Source organism: Triticum urartu, chromosome 2A, assembly GCF_056163025.1.
Source record: "Triticum urartu cultivar PI428250 chromosome 2A, HENAU_Tu73, whole genome shotgun sequence".
NCBI lineage: Eukaryota > Viridiplantae > Streptophyta > Magnoliopsida > Poales > Poaceae > Triticum > Triticum urartu.
In genome coordinates this window covers 2,405,997-2,426,855 of record NC_141874.1, presented here as the reverse complement: position 1 = coordinate 2,426,855, position 20,859 = coordinate 2,405,997, and the positions used below count along the sequence as shown (strand labels likewise).

Genomic DNA, 20,859 nt, shown 5'->3' with positions numbered 1-20,859 from the left:
TGTTGTTTACGTAGTGTTGCTTGGTTCTCCTACTAGTTTGATAACCTTGGTTTCATCACTGAGGGAAATACCTACCGTCGTTGTGCTGCATCCTTCCTCTTTGGGGAAATACCGATGTAGCTTCAAGCCGCATCAACTACCGCCTTCCTGACTTGCTCAGTTGTACACATCAGTTAGAACTTTCATGCCCGTGGAAGTACCGCTCACCTGAGAGGTACTACCGCTTGTGCACGGGTTGTGGATGCATAACGGTTGGATTTTATCCCCCACTATATAAGGGAGTCATCTTCCCCAAGTTGACTTACCTCTTCCTCCCCCAAGCTCCATTATTGCTCACAAGCTTATTCTTGCCCGATCTCTCTCCCTAGCTAATCAAACTTGTTGAATCTCTAGGGATTGCTTGAGAAGGCCTAGATGTCTACCCTTCCACCAAGAGAAATTTAATTCCCCTACTAATCCCTTGTGGATCTTATTACTCTTGGGTGTTTGAGCACCCTAGACGGTTGAGGTCACCTCGGAACCACATTCCATTGTGGTGAAGCTTCATGGTGTTGTTGGGAGCCTCCAATTCGGTTGTGGAGAGAGCCCCAACCTTGTTTGTAAAGGTCTGGTCGCCGCCTTCAAGGGCACCACTAGTGAAATCAAGGCATATCGCATTGTGTGAGGGCGTGAGGAGAATACAGTGGCCCTAGTGGCTTCTTGGGGAGCATTGTGCCTCCACTCCGCTCCAAAGGAGACGTACTTCCTCTCAAAGGGAAGTAACTTCAGTAACACATTCTCGTCTCCCCGACTCCACTTGTGGTTATCTCTTACCTTTACTTTGTGCTTGCTTTACGTGTATTGCTCATCTTACTTACTTATGGTGCTGTCATTGCTAGCACCATATAGGTTGTTCACCTAGTTGCATATCTAGACAACCTATTTGTTGCTAACCATAATTTGTTAAGAAAAGCTAAAAATTGGTAGTTGCCTATTCACCCCCCCCCTCTAGTCAACCATATTGATCCTTTCAAAATGAAACATGACGGTTTAAACCAAGGGTAGAGGAGTGTAAAAATATCACTCATCACTGTGAAGGATGAGGAGGTCGATGATGGATATCGAGATGCCAACATCGGTGCCGAGCATTAGAAGAGTAAGCTCGTGGACACGAGTTGCTTCCAACCGAGCACAAAAGATTAATATGTAGGTCAGCTGAAAGGCCATTTCGATGCCACTGACATGGCTACAGAGGCATTCTTGTCGTCAATGGCCATGACATAACACACCCAAACAACACTAATCAAGAGGCCAATGATAGGTGGCACCAAGGTGGTGAGTCCCGCGACGACTCCTGCTCCCTCTCACCTCCATAGTTCTTGAACTTCTAGCTGCAAGACCATTGGATTGCATTGTTTTGTACTTGGACAGAAGGTGGATTATTTTTATGGCTTGTCTATCTTTTTGATGTCTATGCTACGCCGGATCATTGCACATCTTGGTACATGCTACTTGTGAGCTTGATGTCGGCTAGGACTGCGTTGCTATTTCCCCAAAGAGGAAGGGATGATGCAGCACAATGACGGTAGGTATTTCCCTCAGTGAAGAAACCAAGGTTATCGAACCAGTAGGAGAACCAAGAAACACAACGTAAACATCCCCTGCACACAAATAACAACCACTCACAAACTGGCGTGTTAAAGGGGTTTTCAATCCCTTTCAGGTAACGGCGCCGGAAATTGGTGCGCAGACGGGAAAAAGTTGTAATAAATTGAATAAATAGATCACAAATAGAATAAAGTGCAACAAAGTATTTTTGTATTTTCGGATTAATAGATCTAAAAATAAATGCAAAAAAAGTAGATCGCAAAGGCAAATATATGAGAAAGAGACCCGGGGGCGTAGGTTTGACTAGTGGCTTCTCTCGAGAAAAATAGCAAATGGTGGGTAAACAAATTACTGTTGGGCAATTGATAGAACTTCAAATAATCATGACGATATCCAGGAAATGCTCATTACATAGGCATCACGTCCAAGATTAGTAGACCGACTCCTGCCTGCATCGACTACTATTACTCCACACATTGACCGCTATCCATCATGCATCTAGTGTATTAAGTTCATGGAGAAATGGAGTAATGCAATAAGAACGATGACATGATGTAGACAAGATCTATCTATGTAGAGATAGACCCCATTGTTTTATCCTTAGTATCAACGATACATACGTGTCGGTTCCCCTTCTGTCACTGGGATCAAGCACCGTAAGATCGAACCCACTACAAAGCACCACTTCCTATTACAAAATAAATAGATCAAGTTGGCCAAACAAAACCCAAATATCGGAGAAGAAATACGAGGCTATAAGAGATCATGCATAAAAGAGATCAAAGAAACTCAAATACTTTCATGGATATAAAAAGATAGATCTGATCATAAACTCAAAGTTCATCCGATCCCAATAAACACACCGCAAAAAGAGTTACATCATATGGATCTTCAAGAGACCATTGTATTGAGAATTTAGTGAGAGAGAGGAAGCCATCTAGCTACTAACTACGGACCCGAAGGTCTACAAAGAACTACTCACACATCATGGGAGAGGCACCAATGGAGGTGGTGAACCCCATCCGAGATGGTGTCTAGATCGGATATGGTGGTTCTGGACTCTACGGCGGCTGGATCAATATTTCGTCGACTCCCCTAGGGTTTTGGGAACATTGAGGTATTTATAGAGCAAAGAGGCGGTCCGGGGGGCACCCGAGGTGGGCACAACCCACCAAGGCACGCTTGGGCCTCCTGGCGTGCCCTGGTGGGTTATGCTCTCCTCGGAGCACCCCAGGCGCAACCAGGGCCCATTAGGTGTCTTCTGGTCCATAAGAAATCTCCGTAAAGTTTCGTGGCATTTGGACTCCGTTTGGTATTGATTTTCTGCGATGTAAAAAACATGGAAAAAACAGTAACTGGCACTTGGCACTATGTCAATAGGTTAGTACCAAAAATGATATAAAATGACTATAAAATGACTATAAAACATCCAAGATTGATAATATAACAACATGGAACAATAAAAAAATTATAGATATGTTGAAGACGTATCAGAGCTGTGTTGGGATCTTCCTGAAGAGGAGAGGATGATGCAGTACAGTAGAGATAAGTATTTTCCTCAGTTAAGAACCAAGGTTATTAATCCAGTAGGAGAACCAAGCAACACCTCGTTAGCAGTACCACTGGTAGAAAAAGGGCCTATAGTCCCGGTTCGTAAGGGCCTTTAGTCCCGGTTCCTGAACCGGGACTAAAGTGTCGGTACTAATGCCCTGACCCTTTAGTCCCGGTTCAATCCAGAACCGGGACTAAAGGGCGCGGCCACGTGGAGCTCCACCTTTAGTCCCGGTTGGTAACACCAACCGGGACTAAAGGAAATTTTATGATTTTTTTTGAAAAAAAAATTTGAAATTTTTTTTATTTTCAAATTTCTGAATTATTTTAACCTCTAGTCTGTAATCACCACCCCTCATCACTTCTCAATTTATCCTCTAATCACCCCTCATCATTCCAAATCATCTAACTTCCCGAACGGTCACCCATCCTCCCACTCCCCCAGCCTGAGCACGCTTAACTTCCGGGTTCTATTCTCCCTCGCTCCAAGTCTGCACTTGTTGTTTTCCTGACAATAGTAAGATGTCAATCCTATTAACCTTCAGGAATTTTGCTTGAGCATGAAGTGACACATTTCACTGTTTGAGTTTGAAACTATTGTTTTAAAAAACAATAATTATTTAGTAACACTAATATTTCTTGAATAATTAGTTTGACCATTGTTTGACCACAGTTTGACCAGATTTGACCAAAATTGAAATAACTAAAATAATTATTTAGTAACACTAATATTCTAGAATAATTAGTTTGACCATTGTTTGACCACAGTTTGCCCACTGTTTGAATATTTTTCAATTTTTTCCACTCTAGATCTTAAAAGCCCCGTAACTTTTTTTCTATTAGGTTTTTGAGGATTTTGAAAATGTTTAACGGGGATCCCCCAGTTAAATTCGGATGTAACTTTTCGAGTAGATGATTTTTCATATAAAAAACTTTTTCATCCGAGTTAGTATGCAAAAGTTATGCCCATTTTTACAAATTTCAGAGAGATTTTGCAAATAAAGTCAAAATTCACATTTGCAAATTTTCCCAACAACTAGACCACATATCACATGAGAAACTTATTTTCTTTTATTTTTTGACATTTCCATTATTTTCTTTTATTTTTTTAAACTGAAAAGGCGATCCACGGGGGGGGGGGGGGTAGAGTTTGAAAATGGGACCTTTAGTACCGGTTCGTGGCACGAACCGGGACTAAAGGTCTCAACCCCATTAGTCCCGGTTCGTGCCTCAAACCGGGACTAAAGGTCTAATCTTTAGTCCCGGTTTGAGGCACGAACCGGGACTAAAGGTCATCGCACCCTTTAGTCCCGGTTCATGTCTTAAACCGGGACTAAAGGGCCCGAGTGAACTGGGACTAATGCCTTAGCCGCACGAACCGGGACCAATGCTCACATTAGTCCCGGTTCTAGACTGAACCGGGACTAATGGGCTGAGCCGGCCTGGACCATAGCCCTGTTTTCTACTAGTGTACCTACACACAAAAAAATAAATACTTGCACCCAACACAAACAAGGGGTTGTCAATCCCTCGAGGTTAATTGCAAGGATCAAATCTCGTAGTGATAGATGGATAAATAAATACAAAATAAAATAAAGTAAATAAAATTGCAGCAAGGTATTTTTGGATTTAGATATATGATAAAAATATAGGCCCCGGGACTATAGTTTTCACTAAAGGCTTCTCTCTTAAAGGTAGCACATGGTGGGTAAACAAATTACTGTTGGGCAATTGATAGAAAAGCGAATAATCATGACGATATCCAAGGCAATGATCATGCATATAGGCATCACGTCTGAGACAATTAGATCGACTCCTGCATGCATCTACTACTATTACTCGACACATCGACCGCTATACAGTATGCATCTAGATTTTTAAGTTCATAAAGAACGAAGTAACACCTTAAGCAAGATGACATGATGTAGACAAAGTAAACTCAAGCAAGATGAATAAACCCCATCATTTTATCCTTAATGGCAACAATAAAATACGCGTCTTGTCCCTTTCTGTCACTGGGATATAGATCACCGCAAGATTGAACCCATCACAAAGCACCTCTCCCATTACAAGAAAAATGAATCTAGTTGGCCAAACCAAATCAATAGATCAGAGAGAAATACAAAGCTATAATAATCATGCATAAAAGAGTTCAGAGAAGTCTCAAATAATATTCATGGATAATCTGATCATAAGCTCACAATTCATCGGAACCCAACAAATACACCGCAAAAACGGAAGGGCAGCAAGGTTGATGTAGAGCCCTTCCGTGGTCGATTCCCCCCCCCCCCCCCCCCCGGCAGAGTGCCGAGGAAAGGCCTCTAGATGGGATCTCATGAGAACAGAAGATTGTTGTGGCAGAAAAAGTTTTTTGGGTGGCTCTCTGTTGGTTTCCTGATTTTAGAGAATTTATAGAGGCGAAATTAGGTCAAGCGGAGCAACGAGGGCCTCGCAAGGCACCAGGGCGCGCCTACCCCCTGGCACGCCCTGGTGTCTTGTGGGCCACCCCTTCGTCTTCTGAGCCCCTCTGGAAGCTTCTAGGGTCTCTTATGTCTTGAAAAAAATCATCAAGATGTTCCATGGCATCTGGATTTCGTTTGGTACTGATATCCTAGAAAACCAAAAAGTAGCAAAAAAAACTGCAACTAGCACTTGACACTAAGTTAGTAGGTTAGTCCAAAAAAAGATATATAATGACATATAATTGCATATAAAACATCCACGATTGATAGTATAATAGCATGGGACAATACAATTTCTCATGTTTTGATTTTGAATTATGATTATTCAGTTGAACTGTTTCATTATAAAGTGCATCGTTTATCATTGTAAGGTGTTGCTTCTACCAATAAAGAAAAAAGAGACCAAATACAAGATACACCACGGAGATGCCACAAAAAAGAAAATCAGACCAAACCGTCGCCCAAAATGCCAAGGGGGAGGCCTGGGCGGGCCTCGGCTTGTGACAGTCATCGCCACCGAAAATGGTCTTAGGTGACGGTTCTTTCCCCATCATGAGGATTTTTATCATTAGATATCACGTGTTTTGTAGTGAAATGTGTTGGTCTAACGACCTTAATTGCCGAGTGAACCATTACATATAGTAATGAAAGATAGGGAAATAGAGTCAAACAAACCTGACATCAGAAGGAGTTTGACTATTCAAGGTTGACTCATTGACCAAACATAGAAAGCAAGAGGTACAAATCATATGAATAGGTCACTACATGCACCATCACATTTCATATTCACCATGAACTAAATTTCCTCATGCATAAGTTTTCTAGTGCAGGCAAATGACAATTTACATACTTTTATGTTATTTTTTGGCAACCTTGGTTTTAGCCACTTTATTCCATTCTTTAGTCACTTGTCTTCCGCCATCACTATCATCCTTGCGCGCACCAGAACAATCAAGTCACACGAGACCTATAACAACTTGTGTGCATCCGAAACACCCGCACGAACACTCACCCCCCCCCCCCCCCCCCCCGCCCCCTCTTTTTGTTGGGAATGATACTCCATCCTCCCAGTCGATGGGCTACAGCAGTCGCCGCGAAGCCATCTTCTCCACCGGCCGTGATGGTCGCACCTTAGAAGCTGTCGATGGTGTTCACTTTCCATCGACTGGTCTCTGCTCGTTAACGGAGATAAACCTTGCAGTGACGAGCAATCTATGTGTTGTGCTGCTATGACCGACCATACCGCAATCATAATTCTTAACAGGATCGGGCGGCCGGGAGGGCCGATTTTACGCCACCCGACCGACGCCCATAATAAGTTTTTTTTATACACACAAGCAAAAAAGGAGGTTATAGTTTAATTTGCACCTCATTGATTTCACGTGCACCTGCACCTGCTCTGGTCGTGTGGGTGGAGAGGTCGGGCGCCCGCAGCATAGCCGCCGCGCCCCAAGAAACCAAACCAGCTCCCTCCTCACCCGCCGCCGCCGCCGCCGCCGCCCCGCTCGCGCTCCTCCCTCCGGCGGCCGGCGCCCCGCGCCCCTTCCCGGCGGCCACGCGCTGCCACCGGCGACCGTGAGCGGGAGCCCGCGCCGCGCCGAGCCGACGACGACCCGGCTGACCTAGGTTGGTGCCCCCCTCTCTCGAAACTCCCATCTCCCCCACGGGGGCCGGCAGCTGGCTCGCGGTTCCCTTGCTGCTGCCCACATCGGTTCCCCGGCAGCTAGCTAGTTCGAATCCAGTAGAGATGTGGTCGCCACGGCGGCAGCATTTACTCACCATTTTTCTTCTCGTTTCATTTGGGGATATCCATCACCGTTTTTCATCTCGTTTGATTTGTGGTATCATCGTCGACGGTTACGGAGTACGTTGGATGGCAAGTAATTAATTCTTGGCAGTATTACGGGATCCCCTCCCCTCCCCTTAATTGCCCGGCCCGGCCATGCTCTCCCAGAGCAAGAAATCCAAGAAGCCACCTGCTCACAGCGCACAGCATCCACACAATGTTCAGAATGAGCCCTGGAACCGAGCCCGCGGCCATGTCGCGTGTTCAATTTATTCATTCAGGACCGAGTGTCTTGGTTCCAAGGATGGAACTCTAACTCGCGCGCTTCTGGGGATGGATGTCCTTCTGGAGATCCAACGTTTATGTTGTCTGTCGCGCATCCTAACAAGGGGCAGCGACCACTATGTGTCAACCCGTCGTACTAGCACCTTTTTACAGTTGTAGGCTATTTGAGCTCTGAATTGGCCAACTGCAATTCTGGAACCAAGCTTGCAGGTAACGACAAGGATCGGTTGAATCCATACCCCTATCGATAGTTTTGACAGCCTACACTCGCGTTCTTGGTGATCCTACTCCTGCTTTACCGAGCTCATTCTGTTTTCATTTTTGTGTGTCCTTGGCTTTGTTGAGGCTCCTTCGGCCTGGTCTCAATGTGCTGTTACGGCCCGGGATCTTGGCCCATTCAACATGCCCTATGCCATCTTGGCCCAAACAAGGCCATATTATATTGCTAAAACAGTGGCTGACAAGAACACATATATAGAAAAGGTGCTAACACTATCTGAATGATAAATGACAAATAACATATACAAAAGTAAAAAAAGCAAACACTAGATCAATTTAAAACTATCCATATCGCAATCCATCATCCGCCCCTGGTTTGATGCGAACCAGTACATTCACATCAGTACATCCGTCCGCACTAAAAATTAAGCGCATCCCCATTTTTATACTGGTACCTTTTTCTCGATTTTTGTTTCCTCAATTGGACATCTGAAAATACATGCAGCACCGCTGGATCCACATCCCCTTCGGTACCAGGGCTTGGTCGCACGCTCCATTTGGATCTGACCGGGTACAGGAAAGAAGTCAAGCAAGCCAGGCCCCAAATCCCACCACATCCCAACCACTTCGCCACCGCCGCCGTTCTTCTGCCGGAGCCTACAAAAAGAGTGGTTGATCTCCTCTGCCCGCCACCATAGATCTAGCCAGGGTAACACCCCTTGTGTTGGTAAGTCCTCGATTCGATTTGTCGCAGTTTGATCTTTACTTCCTGACATTAGCAGTCAGATCTTCCAGCCATGAGCAGTCAGATCTTTCTGCGGGATCTGATCCAGTTCTTGGTTACCTAGTTGCCGTGTTTAACTGTAAACTGAAGTGAACAGGAGATGTAATTCATCCTTACCCAAGTAGTTTGAGGGAGTCCTGGACGATACACAGCGGAGCGCTGTCGCCGATGAAGGCGGATCTCAGCCATGGCACCATGCCGACGGTGAAGCCTAGGACCTGCCATGGCAGCCAGCAAGTAGTAACTCATTTTAACTGCTCTGCTCCAGCCTCCAGGGATCTTTGTGTCACCGGCAGATCTTTCGCAGATTTGCTAGGACGTGGCCGTGCCACCGGCAGCTAGAGGGTGGTGCTGGTGGTCTTGCTCTCGTTTACCAGTCCCAGTGCCAACCCAGCGGATTAGATCTATCCATCTAGCAAAGTAGCAAGTAGAGGTAACCCGGCCGGCTCTGTGCCGTAGCACAGGCAGTAAAAGGTAACCTGCAGCTAACAATGTTCAGTTAGGAGGCAACATCTTGCCTTTCTTTTTTCTTCTCCTTCCATTCGGAGACCCCATTGTCGCATCAGTTAGCAGTATATGCGTTGGGTGTTAACAGATTCTTCCCCATCGCGTGTCGAGGCATGCATGCTGCCATCTACCTCAAGGGTGTGTAAGTTATGCACAACCAAAAGGTAAATTAGGAACCAAGCTTGCTGGCAATGAGATTTGACAGCGTCCACTTGCTTTGTCGGAGCTGTCCTTGAGGCTGCTCCTGCTTTATCGACCTCGTTCTATTTTTGTTGGGGTGAACATTGTTTTTGTGTCTTATGTGCTTCGCCGAGCTGAGCTCGAGTCTGGTGGCAAGCTGGAGGGCCAGTTCAGGCTCCTTGGGCCTGCTTTCAGTTGGCTGGTACGACCCAGGATCTTGTGCCCATTCAATGTGTCCCAGGCCATCTTGGCCCAAATAAGGCCATATTATGTATTGCTAAAAATAGGTTGACAAATGGATGCCAACAATAATCTGAACTATGAAATGGCAAATAATATATAGAAAAGCAACACTAAAGAGCGGTTGATCTCCTCTGGCCGTCATTATAGATCTAGCCAGGGTAACACCTCTTTTGTTGGTAAGTCCTCGATTCGATTTGTCGCAGTTTTATCTTACTTCCAGTCTTCCAGCCATGATTAGTCAGATCTTTCTGCAGGATCTAAACCAGTTCTTGGTTACCTAGTTGTAGTTTTCTATGCCTTTTTACTGATGCAAAATCTGTGCATATGGTTCTTTGTGCAGATACTTGTTGTATGTGCTGATTTTGGTGGTCTCCTGTGACCCAGCGGGAGTCGAAGTGCTTGACAGCGAGGATGCCTGGTCTAGCTTTACCTAATCATGATGCAGCGTAATCCGCTACCTGCTTTCCTGAAATTTTACTGTTATGTTACCTTATATTATGTTTCTTTTGCTTTGAGTGTCTCTGTGTTGCTGTTTTGCAAACTGCAAGGTTCTGTCACAATCTGGTAGGTAGGTCTGGAATCCAAATTCCGTATGATTTTTTGGCACTGTAGAGGTATACTGTTAATAAACCACTGGATGCTTTCAGTTTTACTCAATGTTGGGATAACCGTGTACTGTGAAGCATGTCAGGTCTGATGTCCTTGGGTTTATATGGGGTTCCATGTGAGTTTTGCTGGTAAATGGCTATCTCTGGCAGTTAGTGATTATTCACTGGGGATCCACGTATTACTGCTGGCTAGTTATGGGAACCAGTCAAGTTGTTCTGTATGATAGTGGATGGTTTCCTTGTTCTTGATATGAGATGGATTCTTCTTTTTCTTTGATGCATCTGTTGTTTGTGTAGGAACAATGGGTTCAGTTACCCCAGGTCCACAGAACAGACGTGTGGTCAGAAGTCAAGAGCTCAGCTATCTCCAGATGATGAACTTTCCGCTAAGGAAAGTTTAGCATTATACTGCAAGCCAGTTGAGCTGTACAATATTATTCGACAAAGAGCCATTAAAAAGGTAACAAGATTTTGTCCCATACTTGTAACTGTTCTTTTATGCAACTTTACTTTTAAATACCAGTGACTCAGTTGAGTTTTGCAGCCCCCTTCGCTTCAAAGATGCCTTCGGTATAAGATAGAAGCAAAACGAAAAAAGAGGTAAAAATATTGAATGATTCTAAAATGAAGTATTTCTCACCCTATGGGTGCATTATTTCATATTTCTGACCTGCGTTTGTTTGTGCTGATAAATGCAGGATTCAGATATCAGTATCGATTTCTGGAAGCACAAATACTCGATTGCCAGCACATGGTATCTTTCCTCTCCATGTTCTGTTAGCTAGATCTAGTAATGATGCTCCAGGTGAAGGGGTAAGCACAGCACCTTTTAAGTTCATGGAAGATAGTGTTATGTGTCTATCAGATGGTCTTTTTTCTTATTGGTAGCTTCACATTGCAGCATTCTCCAATGTATCGGTTCAGCCGGGCTTGTGTCCTGACTTCCTTCTGTGAATCTGGAGACAGTGGCCACACTGAAGCCACATTCACCATCCCCAATATGAAGAGTTTATCAACCTCCCAAGTTCGCAGCCTTGACATTATCCTTATTAGCCGTGGTATAGTCTGCATCCTATGTGATTATTTGTGGATAACGCTTCTTTGCTGCCACAAAATCTGATTCCAATTTTCTCTTCATTTCAAAAAGGCCAAGGTGGGCAAAATCTTAGTGAAAACTGCTCAGAGAACCATGCGGAGTATTCTTCTCCTCAAAGTAAGTGATGACTCCCTCTGTAACTTAATATAAGACATTTTTTGACACCGTCATAGACTCTAAAAACGTCTTATAAATAGTTACAGAGGTAGTAGTTTGTTATATTGGGGTTAATCTATTTGTTTTTCTCAAACACCAAAATCTTGGCTAAATGGATGCTAGAAGCCATTGCTCAACCTCTGCATCCAAAAGATGGAAGGGGGCAACCTTACTTTACTCTCAAGCTTAATAATATTCAGTATCCAGCACACACCATGTATGAATGCCAAACAAGCAAACCCTTTAAACCACCTTTTTTTAGAGTAGTTAAGGTCAAAGCAATAAACTATCCTAAAAAATGTGTGGTTAGTTTTCGACAAGGACATGCATGCCAAAGTCCCTCTCTCTTGTGGGTAATATAAATTCATCTTTCACCATGTTCATGGGTTTCTCTTTATTGTAGCTTCCACTGTTAGCAAATATAGTCTCAAATTTGTGCCTTTAAATTATTATAAACATAATCACTGGTTTTGTATCTCAGGAATGAAAAATCCATTTGTGGTCTTATTGATGGACTAACTATTGTACATCTGGTACATTTTATTAGAGCTTGGAGGCCAATGTTTCTGGGGTAAAATACCAATTGATTCACTTGGTTCGTCTCTGGATTCTGTAACTTTAAGTTTGGGGCATACTGTGGAATTAACTTCAGAAATAAGTATGAACCCAGGTTTCATAGAGGTATGCTCCAAAGTTATTAATGCACATGTTACATATTCTGACATTTTATTCCATTTTTTCTGCGTATTTGAACTTCAGTTCGATTCATAATTATGGGATAGATGAGCCACCATTGTTATATGACAGTTTCTCCACGAAAAGAAATCACCTGTTTGAGTTTTGGCGATTTATAATGCATATTGCTACATGTACTTTCAACATTTGACTGCCTTTTCTTATATATTTATTTAACACAAAAAACTGTCCGAGCTTCATCATATGGTGTAAATTCCCAGTTGTACCCTTATGAGTGGTGCAAATTAATACCTATTCTTTCATTGAAAATTTTCAATGCTTGCTAAAGTGGAGCGATAGGCCTGTAGAACAGTACATGACCTATGGTGCTTGTGGTAAATTGGCAACCAAGAACATGTCAGTGGCAAATTGCAGTGTCAACCAAGAACATGTCTCCTTGTTTTCAGTCTCAGTTTTCTCTAGTATCATCTTTACTTTCTGTGTAAATTGTCTGCTGACTCAGCTTTTCTTCTGGTGTGCACACAGCCATCACTTCTTGAGCATGACAGTTGTTTGACATTTTGTTCTCTAAAGGCAAATGCTACAGTAAGCTCCTTTTCCTTTTCTTTGTGTAATCTAATTGTTATAGCTTCCAAATTTGCCGGGTAAATATTATTTGGAATATAGCAACACCTCAGTTTGCTGAAAATTGTGAGTTATTTCCAGTAGCTTTGCTTAGATCCTCGATCTCTTTATGTTGCAGGGTTCATATAAACTAAAAGCAAGCATAGATGTACAAGAGGCTGGTGCAAGAGACATGCGTTTATCTCCTTACAATATTTACTCATATGATCATGTCCCACAGTCGTTACTACCAAAAATCATAAGGTAACAGTAACTCAACATACATAGCTCCTTTCTGAAAAATTAATGAAGCTTGGTTCCCTACTTCTAGTCCTGCCATTATAAGAAATGCATGTTCTTAACGCTTATTGCTTTATCCATCAAACATGAGATTTATTTGCTCTTGTGAGTAAAATACAAATCATTGCATATCATGTTCACTACTTCTAGTCCTGCCTTAGGTGGTCTGGCCTAAAAGCACATCTGTATCAACTAGGTTGAGTAGATTGCAAGCTCTCAAGAATCACACCGACACACAGCTAATAAGATTTTCCTCTAGTTTGTGCTGCATTCGAAACAAACTAAGATTCGAAGGAATCTCATTTTGGGAACCTTTCGTTTCAGATTCTGAGAAACATCAACTAGATAATTTGTTGAACTCTTGACTGGGTAAAGAAACCTTCAGAAACTTTCAACACACAACTTATATTTTGTGTTCTGGTGGGAACATGTCCGGGAGCACAGCTGCCTTACAGCACATGGAGGATGTTGCCGACGTAATGTCTTACCAAGTTGCCGGTTGGTGACACCTAATCAACTTTCCCTTAGGCGTGTCAATCAGGCAAATGGCTTCTGGCGCCACCTTGGCTTAGCAACTATGGAAGTGGGGACGAGGAAGATAGGATTTGACGAGGAAATTGAAAGGGGTGACAAGTGAGAAGGCAGAGACCATGCAATGCAATAGGAAAGTAGGGGAGATGGGGTGTGTTCATGTCTTGATTGGATTATTGTGTGCTGTTTATGTGGTGAACTGGGGATTGCAAGGGTGTCGACTGGATTCTTATCCAGCAAATTAATATGTTATTCACCCTCAAATTTGCCCTTCGGGATTCTTTTTTTTTTGGGAGGGGGGAGGGGAGGGGGGTACATACTACATAGCCTTGAGCACAGGCAGAAGTGAGAAGTCAGCATATCCTGGAACCTGGTTGCGCGTACCCATGGGTTACACCAGGCCTAGTTGTCACATGTTTGCACATTGCTTGAGTAGTTGAGTTCCATTTTTTGTCAAATACACTTCAACTTTGATATATCAAATTTCACTGTAAATGTTGTTTCTACAGGTTACGAACAGGCAATGTGCTCTTTAACTACAAGTACTACAAAAATTTGTACAAAAGCGAAGGTTTGTTCTCTCTCTCTCTATCTCCGCCTTGGTCTCTTTTCAGTGCCACTTGTTTGCATCATGTAGTGGCATCTGTCCCATGTCTAATGCTTTTCCCATATCCACATTTTGTATCTTTGTTTGGATGGAAACTAGTGACTTTTCTTTGTATCCATGTTGTGTATGTGGGTAAGGATATTTAGTTGTGACTTGTGGCTTGGTTGGGGAACAAATTAGTCCGGCAGGAGATGAAAACAGGCGCTGAGAGAGGGAGAATAGCAGAAACTAAGAAGATATAACGGCAGAGAAAATAAAGAACAATTTATTTGCGTTTTCTTGCTTAGCTTCAAAAGAGCTTCAATTCAAACCGAAGGCTAAGAAATTAGGACTCTGTATCCTAAGTCTAAACTTAACCAATCTGACTTTGGTATCATGAGTGTTAATACCTATTTTGCATGGAATATTTAAGAACCACCTTTGTCATAGCAAACTCCACATTAACTCAAGAACCTGAAGTAGTATCAGCATTGTGGCAACTTTTTTATTTATGCTACTAAGTTTGTATTGTGTCAAAATATTTGTGATGTGATAATATCCTCGAAGAACTGCAAGACAAGATAGCTTACTTTGGTATCCATTATGTACATGTTTGTGTGTATTGATATACAAGAAAGTAAACTACTAGACCGTTTATGCTGTTAAATTTCTGTTTTGCACATGGTGCTGAAGTTGAAGTCGTCATTTCATTACCAATTTTAGTGATTTTGCTGCGGCAGTATGCTTTTTGAAGCTAAAGGAATACGTCGCAGAAAATATATTTTTTGGCAAGAAGTCGTCTCTAGTTTGTTGTACGTCTTTCTGACATCAAGCTGCATCTGACTTTCTTTGACTGCTGTTCATGGTCAAGATCCAGAATGTAGTTTCCTGTTTTGCCTGTTTTTTGCTAGAAGTTATTTCTTATTGATACATTTATTCCTTCTTACCAGTTACAGAAGACTTTACTTGCTCTTTTTGCTTGGTACCATGTGGAAGCTTCAAGGTAAAACCGCAAGATTCATTTTGTTTAGCTTATGTCATGTACCCATATGTTTCCAGTTGCTGCTAAGTGACGGTTCTAAAGATAATTTCACTTGCTACATTTATGAGTAAAGAAAACATTTTCTTGTTGTTTTGCACCATGACAGTGATGTTTATCTTTCTACTCAGGAAATTCTGCTTTTGTTTTCTTTCTCCATAGTTCCACTTCATCTTTTTGTTAAAATCGATATCCTTTTACTTTTTGTTGACTAGAGCCATATCTCATATTGTGATACTAGGGTCTGGAATGTCATTTAACCTCGTCGCATGACCTATTCCGCTACGAGTTCTGGGTTTGTTATCCTCTGAAATCTCCATTGCAAAATCCTTTTCAATCGCACTGTTTGATAATTAGCTCTTTTTTCTTATCGACACAGGTATCTAAAGAGTACCAAGCTGTTAATGTTAGTCTGAAGATTGATACCAGGAGAGAAGAGGTAAGTTGTGATAAAGGATGTTGGATGTACTCGGCATCCATTAACTCAGAAACAAAATGATGTTGGTATATTTGGAAACATTGTCGCTGAATTCAGTACTTTACTAGTGTTTCAAGTATTACATTCGTATGGATGTTACAGTAATACACTCTCAATATTGGTCCTAGCTTTGTTTTGCTTTCTTTGAATCCAAAAGTCAAGGCTACACCCAAGTGGCCCAATTTGGGTGCACCCTTGCCTTTTGAGTTAGCTGGGATCGGTTAGGATCCTGACCCACATGATCTGGGCATAATTTTGACATTCCTGGCTTTAAAGCTCCATTTTCATAAAAAATACTGCTTTAAATTGGGAAAGCTAATTCTCTGTTTATTTCCCAGCTTCTGACTGTTGCAGGAAATGATCCAGGCAGTAGAGTATTTTTCTACCGGTGCGCTCATACTCCATTACTTTCAACAATTCTAAATTCTCTGCCCAATTTTCCTAACTTTGTTCCGTCAGATCATCAAGGTTTAAAAGGTGTAAAATATCAGAAACGACAACTGATAAAACGAAGGATGTATATCCACATATCACGGAATTAGGATCAGCTGGAATGACCGTGCCTGTGGACCAAGATATTGTGGAACCAAGATCACCACGAAATACAGTTCCTCCACCTGCACAAACGACTGAATCAGGATCGTCGAAAGATGCCCAGGACGGGTCTGTGGTGGATTATGTCCCAAAGGAAAATGGTACGTTTCACATATAATGGGCTCTTGGTATATTGAACAAACTACATCCAAGTGGAAACACCATAGTATCTCTGATCTATTATCCAGTATTCAGTCGGTTGAAATGTTTCACATTTCTTATCATGTTTGATGTTTGTTCCTTGAGAAAACAAATTATGTGCTATCGAATGTTGTCAGGGTCCTCAGTTTGTCACCAATTAAGCCTGTTCTTTCAGTGCACCCGTTTCTAAAACCTTGCCCTTATTTGCCACTATCGTCAGCCCTGTTTTGCCAACCCTCAAAATGTTGTCTGATATTTGTGTTGGAATGCCTATCTTGCTGTTTAGTATCCTGTCAGATTGCAGACCCAAATGCGAGTTCTTCTCCCACGCCCCATCCTAATCCCAAACCAACCTCCAAACAATTTTCTCAACACTTCATGCACTGCAGCATGCTAGGAACCCTAGAAGGTTCAGCAATGTCAACCTTTACCTCAGTGTTGATTGTGGTCGATATGGTCTCCTGACTAGCTTTTTTTAGCAAAGTCTCCTGACTAGCTACTGTCTGGTGTCTGGTGAACTGGTTAATTGTAGATTTGTCATTATAATTCTGCTAGCATGCAGAGGAAAACCTACAATATTGCCTGGATTTCTGTTTTTCTTGTGCTCTGGCACTCCTATTGTCAGGGTGCCCTGTCCGCATGTTTACTCTCTTTTCCTTATTCTGGTGGATAACTGATTCGTATATTGCCTGAAATCAGTTGCATATATTGTTCCTGATGTTGCCCATAATTTTCGCGGATTTTCCTGATGTATTCTATATTTTCAGGAATCAATGTACCAGAACGAACAGCTCTACAGTCTGATAGGGCAAGGAAGCTCCTGGTTGATCTAGATGACCCCAGGTATTCTGCTTATGTTCTTGATATCCTGTTACCATTGAATTGTTCCTTGGGGATCTTCTGATGGAAGCTGTTCAACTAACTTGTTTGTTTGTGCTTATATCATCTGACAGTCATGCGCTGCTGAAAAAACGCGAGTTCTTCCATTCTCAGAAGGCACAGGTGAATGAAATCATGCAACACTCAGTTATCTTTTTGTGGATGCTTGTTTTAAATTAGACTTTCACTTCTCTGGTTGCATGTACCTATTGAAGCGGACGTACATGCATATTTATGTCTGCAGTGTAACACCTGCGCATATGGAGGATATTTAAACAATTTATTTACACTTCATTTTATGACTGTATGTATATCGCGTATGGGGAAATTATAGTTGAACCTTTGTGTCTATTATTTCATCTCTATTTCTGCATTGGTATATAAAGCATTGAGTTCAGTCACTCGCAGAGGTCGGTGGGAAGTATTTCCTCTGTAAACTAAAGTGATCTAGTGACCTAAAACGTCTTATATTAGTTTACAGAGGGAGTAGTAGTTATTGTTCCCCTTGTTCTATTCAAGTGTATTAAGTAGAAGGCAAAATAATTGTTTGATTGTCCTCCAAGAAAGTTCTCCATGCTAGCATGGTGACTAAGTGAGAGCATTGTAGCTGCACACTGTGCATTAGGTGTGGCTCTATCATTTACATCGAGAAGCATACGAGTGTTTTGTTGATACTACATTTTTACTAGTGACTTGTAGATCTATCAGTTTAATGGCCAGCACTGTGTTTCTAGATGAATCATGACAATATTAAATTTTCCAATATTCTTTTTATGAAAACTTGCTGATGTCAGTTTATACAAATGTACTCACTTGTATTGCGATTTTATGCCCTGCAACTGAAATTTAGCTTGACTGTGGCTTTACATTTTCCTAGAGAATGGAGCTGGATGTACTTTACTCAGATCATGACAGTGAAGACGAACTTGATCATGACATCGCTGACTTCGAAGATAGGACGGTAAGATGTTGTAATCCTCTTGCTCTGCTCATGCAGAAACTTGGAACAATTGCATGCTTCCGCATACAGCTGAGCTCAGTTGATTCCTTTATAAAATATTTGATTCTGATTATTTTAACTTTGCTGAGTACATATGCAGCTGCTTGGTGGTTTTTCTGATGTTGCAGAAGAGGAGAAGCGTATCATGCATATGTGGAATTCGTTTAAGCGGAGACAGAGGTCAGGCCTATCCGCAGCATTTCCTTCTTAGTTCTATCACCGTACACAGGAGAGATTTGACTTGCAGGTTGCAGCAACTATTTATTATTTCGGTGGTACACAGCTTGGGCCGTGGCGAACCGATTCTAGTAGTTTTTACTCATTAGTCATGTTTTAATCATTTTGTTCCTATAAATGCTGTGATGAGAAAAACACAAGGACTAGGTAATTTCCTGGAAGGGCATCGACATAGCTTAGAAGAACCAAATTTTTGCTTAGTTTTGCCAAGTCAATCTGAATGGCTGAATCTGATATATGCCGCAGCAGTATTACTTCTATGATCATAAACTTTCAAGTAATAGCTCATATTATTAAATATTATTAATGGGACACTTAGTTATACCATCTGTCACTGGAATTTCTGTAACAAGGACTTGGAGCACCGCTCTCAACATTTTACTAAAAATAGATGGCACAGAAGGCCCCAAGATGTCCAAGTGATGAATACTTACGCTTGTAAAGTTTGAATTATGATATCTGTTGCATTCTCTTCATAGCAAACAGGCACTGGAACTAATAGTCGTGCTCCATCCTGCTTGATTACATTTTTTGTTTGGTAGAAAAGAACCCGTGGAACTAATAAATGTGGTACGTTCGGTTTGCTTGCATCCCAAAGGCACACGTTCCATTTCTCACACCAAAAAGGTTAATTGCAGGATATTAGCTGATGGTCATGTACCTTGGGCTTGCGAGGCATTCACCCATCAGCATGGACAGGAACTCGTGCAGAACCCTAGACTACGATGGTAAACGACTGGTTTAGAGAGCTGCAGCTGTGAATGCCTCACACAGCATACCCATGGCCTGATCTATAATTTCTTATGCTGGATGAACAGGTGCTGGCGGGTCCTTATGATCAAGCTCTGGAACCACGGCCTGCTGAACGGCCGCACCATGAACATCTGCAACAAACATCTTGAGGTCTTGGAAAGCCAACGCGCCGACCCCAAGCAATCTTGACTTGGCAGGAAACATTGGGCAGGTTGAGCAGGGCTGGTCCTCGGTTCCCGCCGACGGTCCAGGCGCCAATGCTTGTGGCGTGGTGGGGCAACATGACACACTTCGATTTCTGGCATCCTCGTCGAGGCTCGCAGAGCTACACCCGAGGGCATGATGATCTCTTACATTGGGGATTAAATTGGGTTGGCCGAATCGGCAAATGTTGTTGTTCTATTTGGATTATTATTTTCATTTCTTATTGACTTGTTTCATGCATTGCTTGAAACACCTATTGACATTGGGAACACAAAATTGGGGGGGGGGGGGGGGGGGGGGGGGGAGGGGGGCTTCTGTTGTAGTTGGGGCGGGTGTATGGAACACACAAAAGATTGCTGATATCTGTTGTAGCAGGGGGGTCAAACAATATAGGAATGTTGTGCAAATTAATGGATACATTTTGAGCGACTTGGGTTTATGTCGAGCGAGTTACGGGTGGGGGTGTAATGTCATGTGGTTCCTCATAAGTTACATTTCAGAATTGTGTTCCGTTTGTGATATAATGTTTCGGATAATATTCCCCCTCAGATAGTTACATCTTGCAACGCGATTTGTTTTTTTTTTTGAATAAGGATGAAACCAAATGGAAGTTCTAGCCAAAAGATAGGGGCGGGGTCATGTAATGTAGATATAATGTTTCGGAATTGTGTTCTGTTAGTGCTATACTAGATGTTTTGGGGGAGGGGGGGGTCTGTTGTAGTTGGGGCGGGTGTATGGAACACACAAAAGATTGGTGATATCTGTTGTAGCAGGGGGTCAAACAATAGAGGAATGTTGTGCAAATTAATGGATACATTTTGAGCGACTTGGGTTTATGTCGAGCGAGTTACGGGTGGGGGTGTAATGTCATGTGGTTCCTCATAGGTTGCATTTCAGAATTGTGTTCCGTTTGTGATATAATGTTTCAGATAATATTCCCCCTCAGATAGTTACATCTTGCAACGTGATTTTTTTTTTGAATAAGGATGAAACCAAATGGAAATTCTAGCCAAAAGATAGGGGCGGGGTCATTTAATGTAGATATAATGTTTTGGAATTGTGTTCTGTTAGTGCTATACTAGATGTTTTGGATAATATCCCCCTTGAGATAGTTACGTCCCGCAACGTGTGGTGTTATGTTAAATAATGGTAAACCCAAAAGGAGATTGTAGGTTGCTGTCAGCCCACCCGAGTTCGAGTCCCGGCATGGACGCACAGTGCTTACGGAGTTTCTCCTATAAGGTCTCATTTTTTTAATTTTTTTAAAGGAGATTGTAGCCGACAGTTGCGATGGGATGCGATAATATGATCTGCGCAAAGGTTTCATGAACTCTAAACAAGGGTCCGTGGTACG

At 42.4% G+C, this 20,859-nt stretch overlaps 1 protein-coding gene across 6 annotated transcripts; it reads left to right on the top strand.

The window, feature by feature from the left end:
- The first annotated feature begins 6,976 nt into the window (after positions 1-6,976).
- On the top strand, positions 6,977-19,728 carry LOC125534942 (polycomb group protein EMF2B). Of its 6 annotated transcripts, XM_048697998.2 has the most exons (23): positions 6,987-7,226; positions 8,396-8,617; positions 9,945-10,050; positions 10,510-10,672; positions 10,757-10,812; positions 10,911-11,025; positions 11,114-11,270; positions 11,360-11,425; positions 12,012-12,145; positions 12,686-12,745; positions 12,903-13,027; positions 14,104-14,165; positions 15,131-15,183; positions 15,461-15,514; positions 15,599-15,658; positions 16,036-16,085; positions 16,157-16,392; positions 17,200-17,275; positions 17,386-17,434; positions 18,189-18,272; positions 18,412-18,491; positions 19,187-19,276; positions 19,367-19,728. In XM_048697998.2, exons 3-23 carry the CDS (start codon positions 10,016-10,018, stop codon positions 19,488-19,490), a joined length of 1,929 nt encoding a protein of 642 aa, XP_048553955.1. In that variant the 5' UTR covers positions 6,987-7,226; positions 8,396-8,617; positions 9,945-10,015; the 3' UTR covers positions 19,491-19,728. The 6 variants fall into 6 exon arrangements, 5 of the variants coding, with proteins under 5 accessions (XP_048553956.1, XP_048553955.1, XP_048553954.1 ...); XM_048697999.2 differs by lacking the exon at positions 8,396-8,617 and having other exon boundaries at positions 6,977-7,226; XR_007294562.2 differs by lacking the exons at positions 6,987-7,226; positions 8,396-8,617; positions 9,945-10,050 and adding an exon at positions 10,057-10,341 and having other exon boundaries at positions 18,440-18,491.
- The last annotated feature ends 1,131 nt before the right edge of the window (positions 19,729-20,859 follow it).

What these genes read in the sequence shown, in the direction of transcription:
- LOC125534942 (XM_087542633.1), top strand. Translation starts at nt 10,289, where the DNA reads ATGTCAGGTCTGATGTCCTTGGGTTTATATGGGGTTCCATGTGAGTTT. An exon ending in GAAGCAAAACGAAAAAAGAG is followed by an intron (nt 10,813 to 10,910) that starts GTAAAAATATTG and finishes TGATAAATGCAG; the next exon opens with GATTCAGATATCAGTATCGA. An exon ending in TCCATTCTCAGAAGGCACAG is followed by an intron (nt 17,435 to 18,188) that starts GTGAATGAAATC and finishes ACATTTTCCTAG; the next exon opens with AGAATGGAGCTGGATGTACT.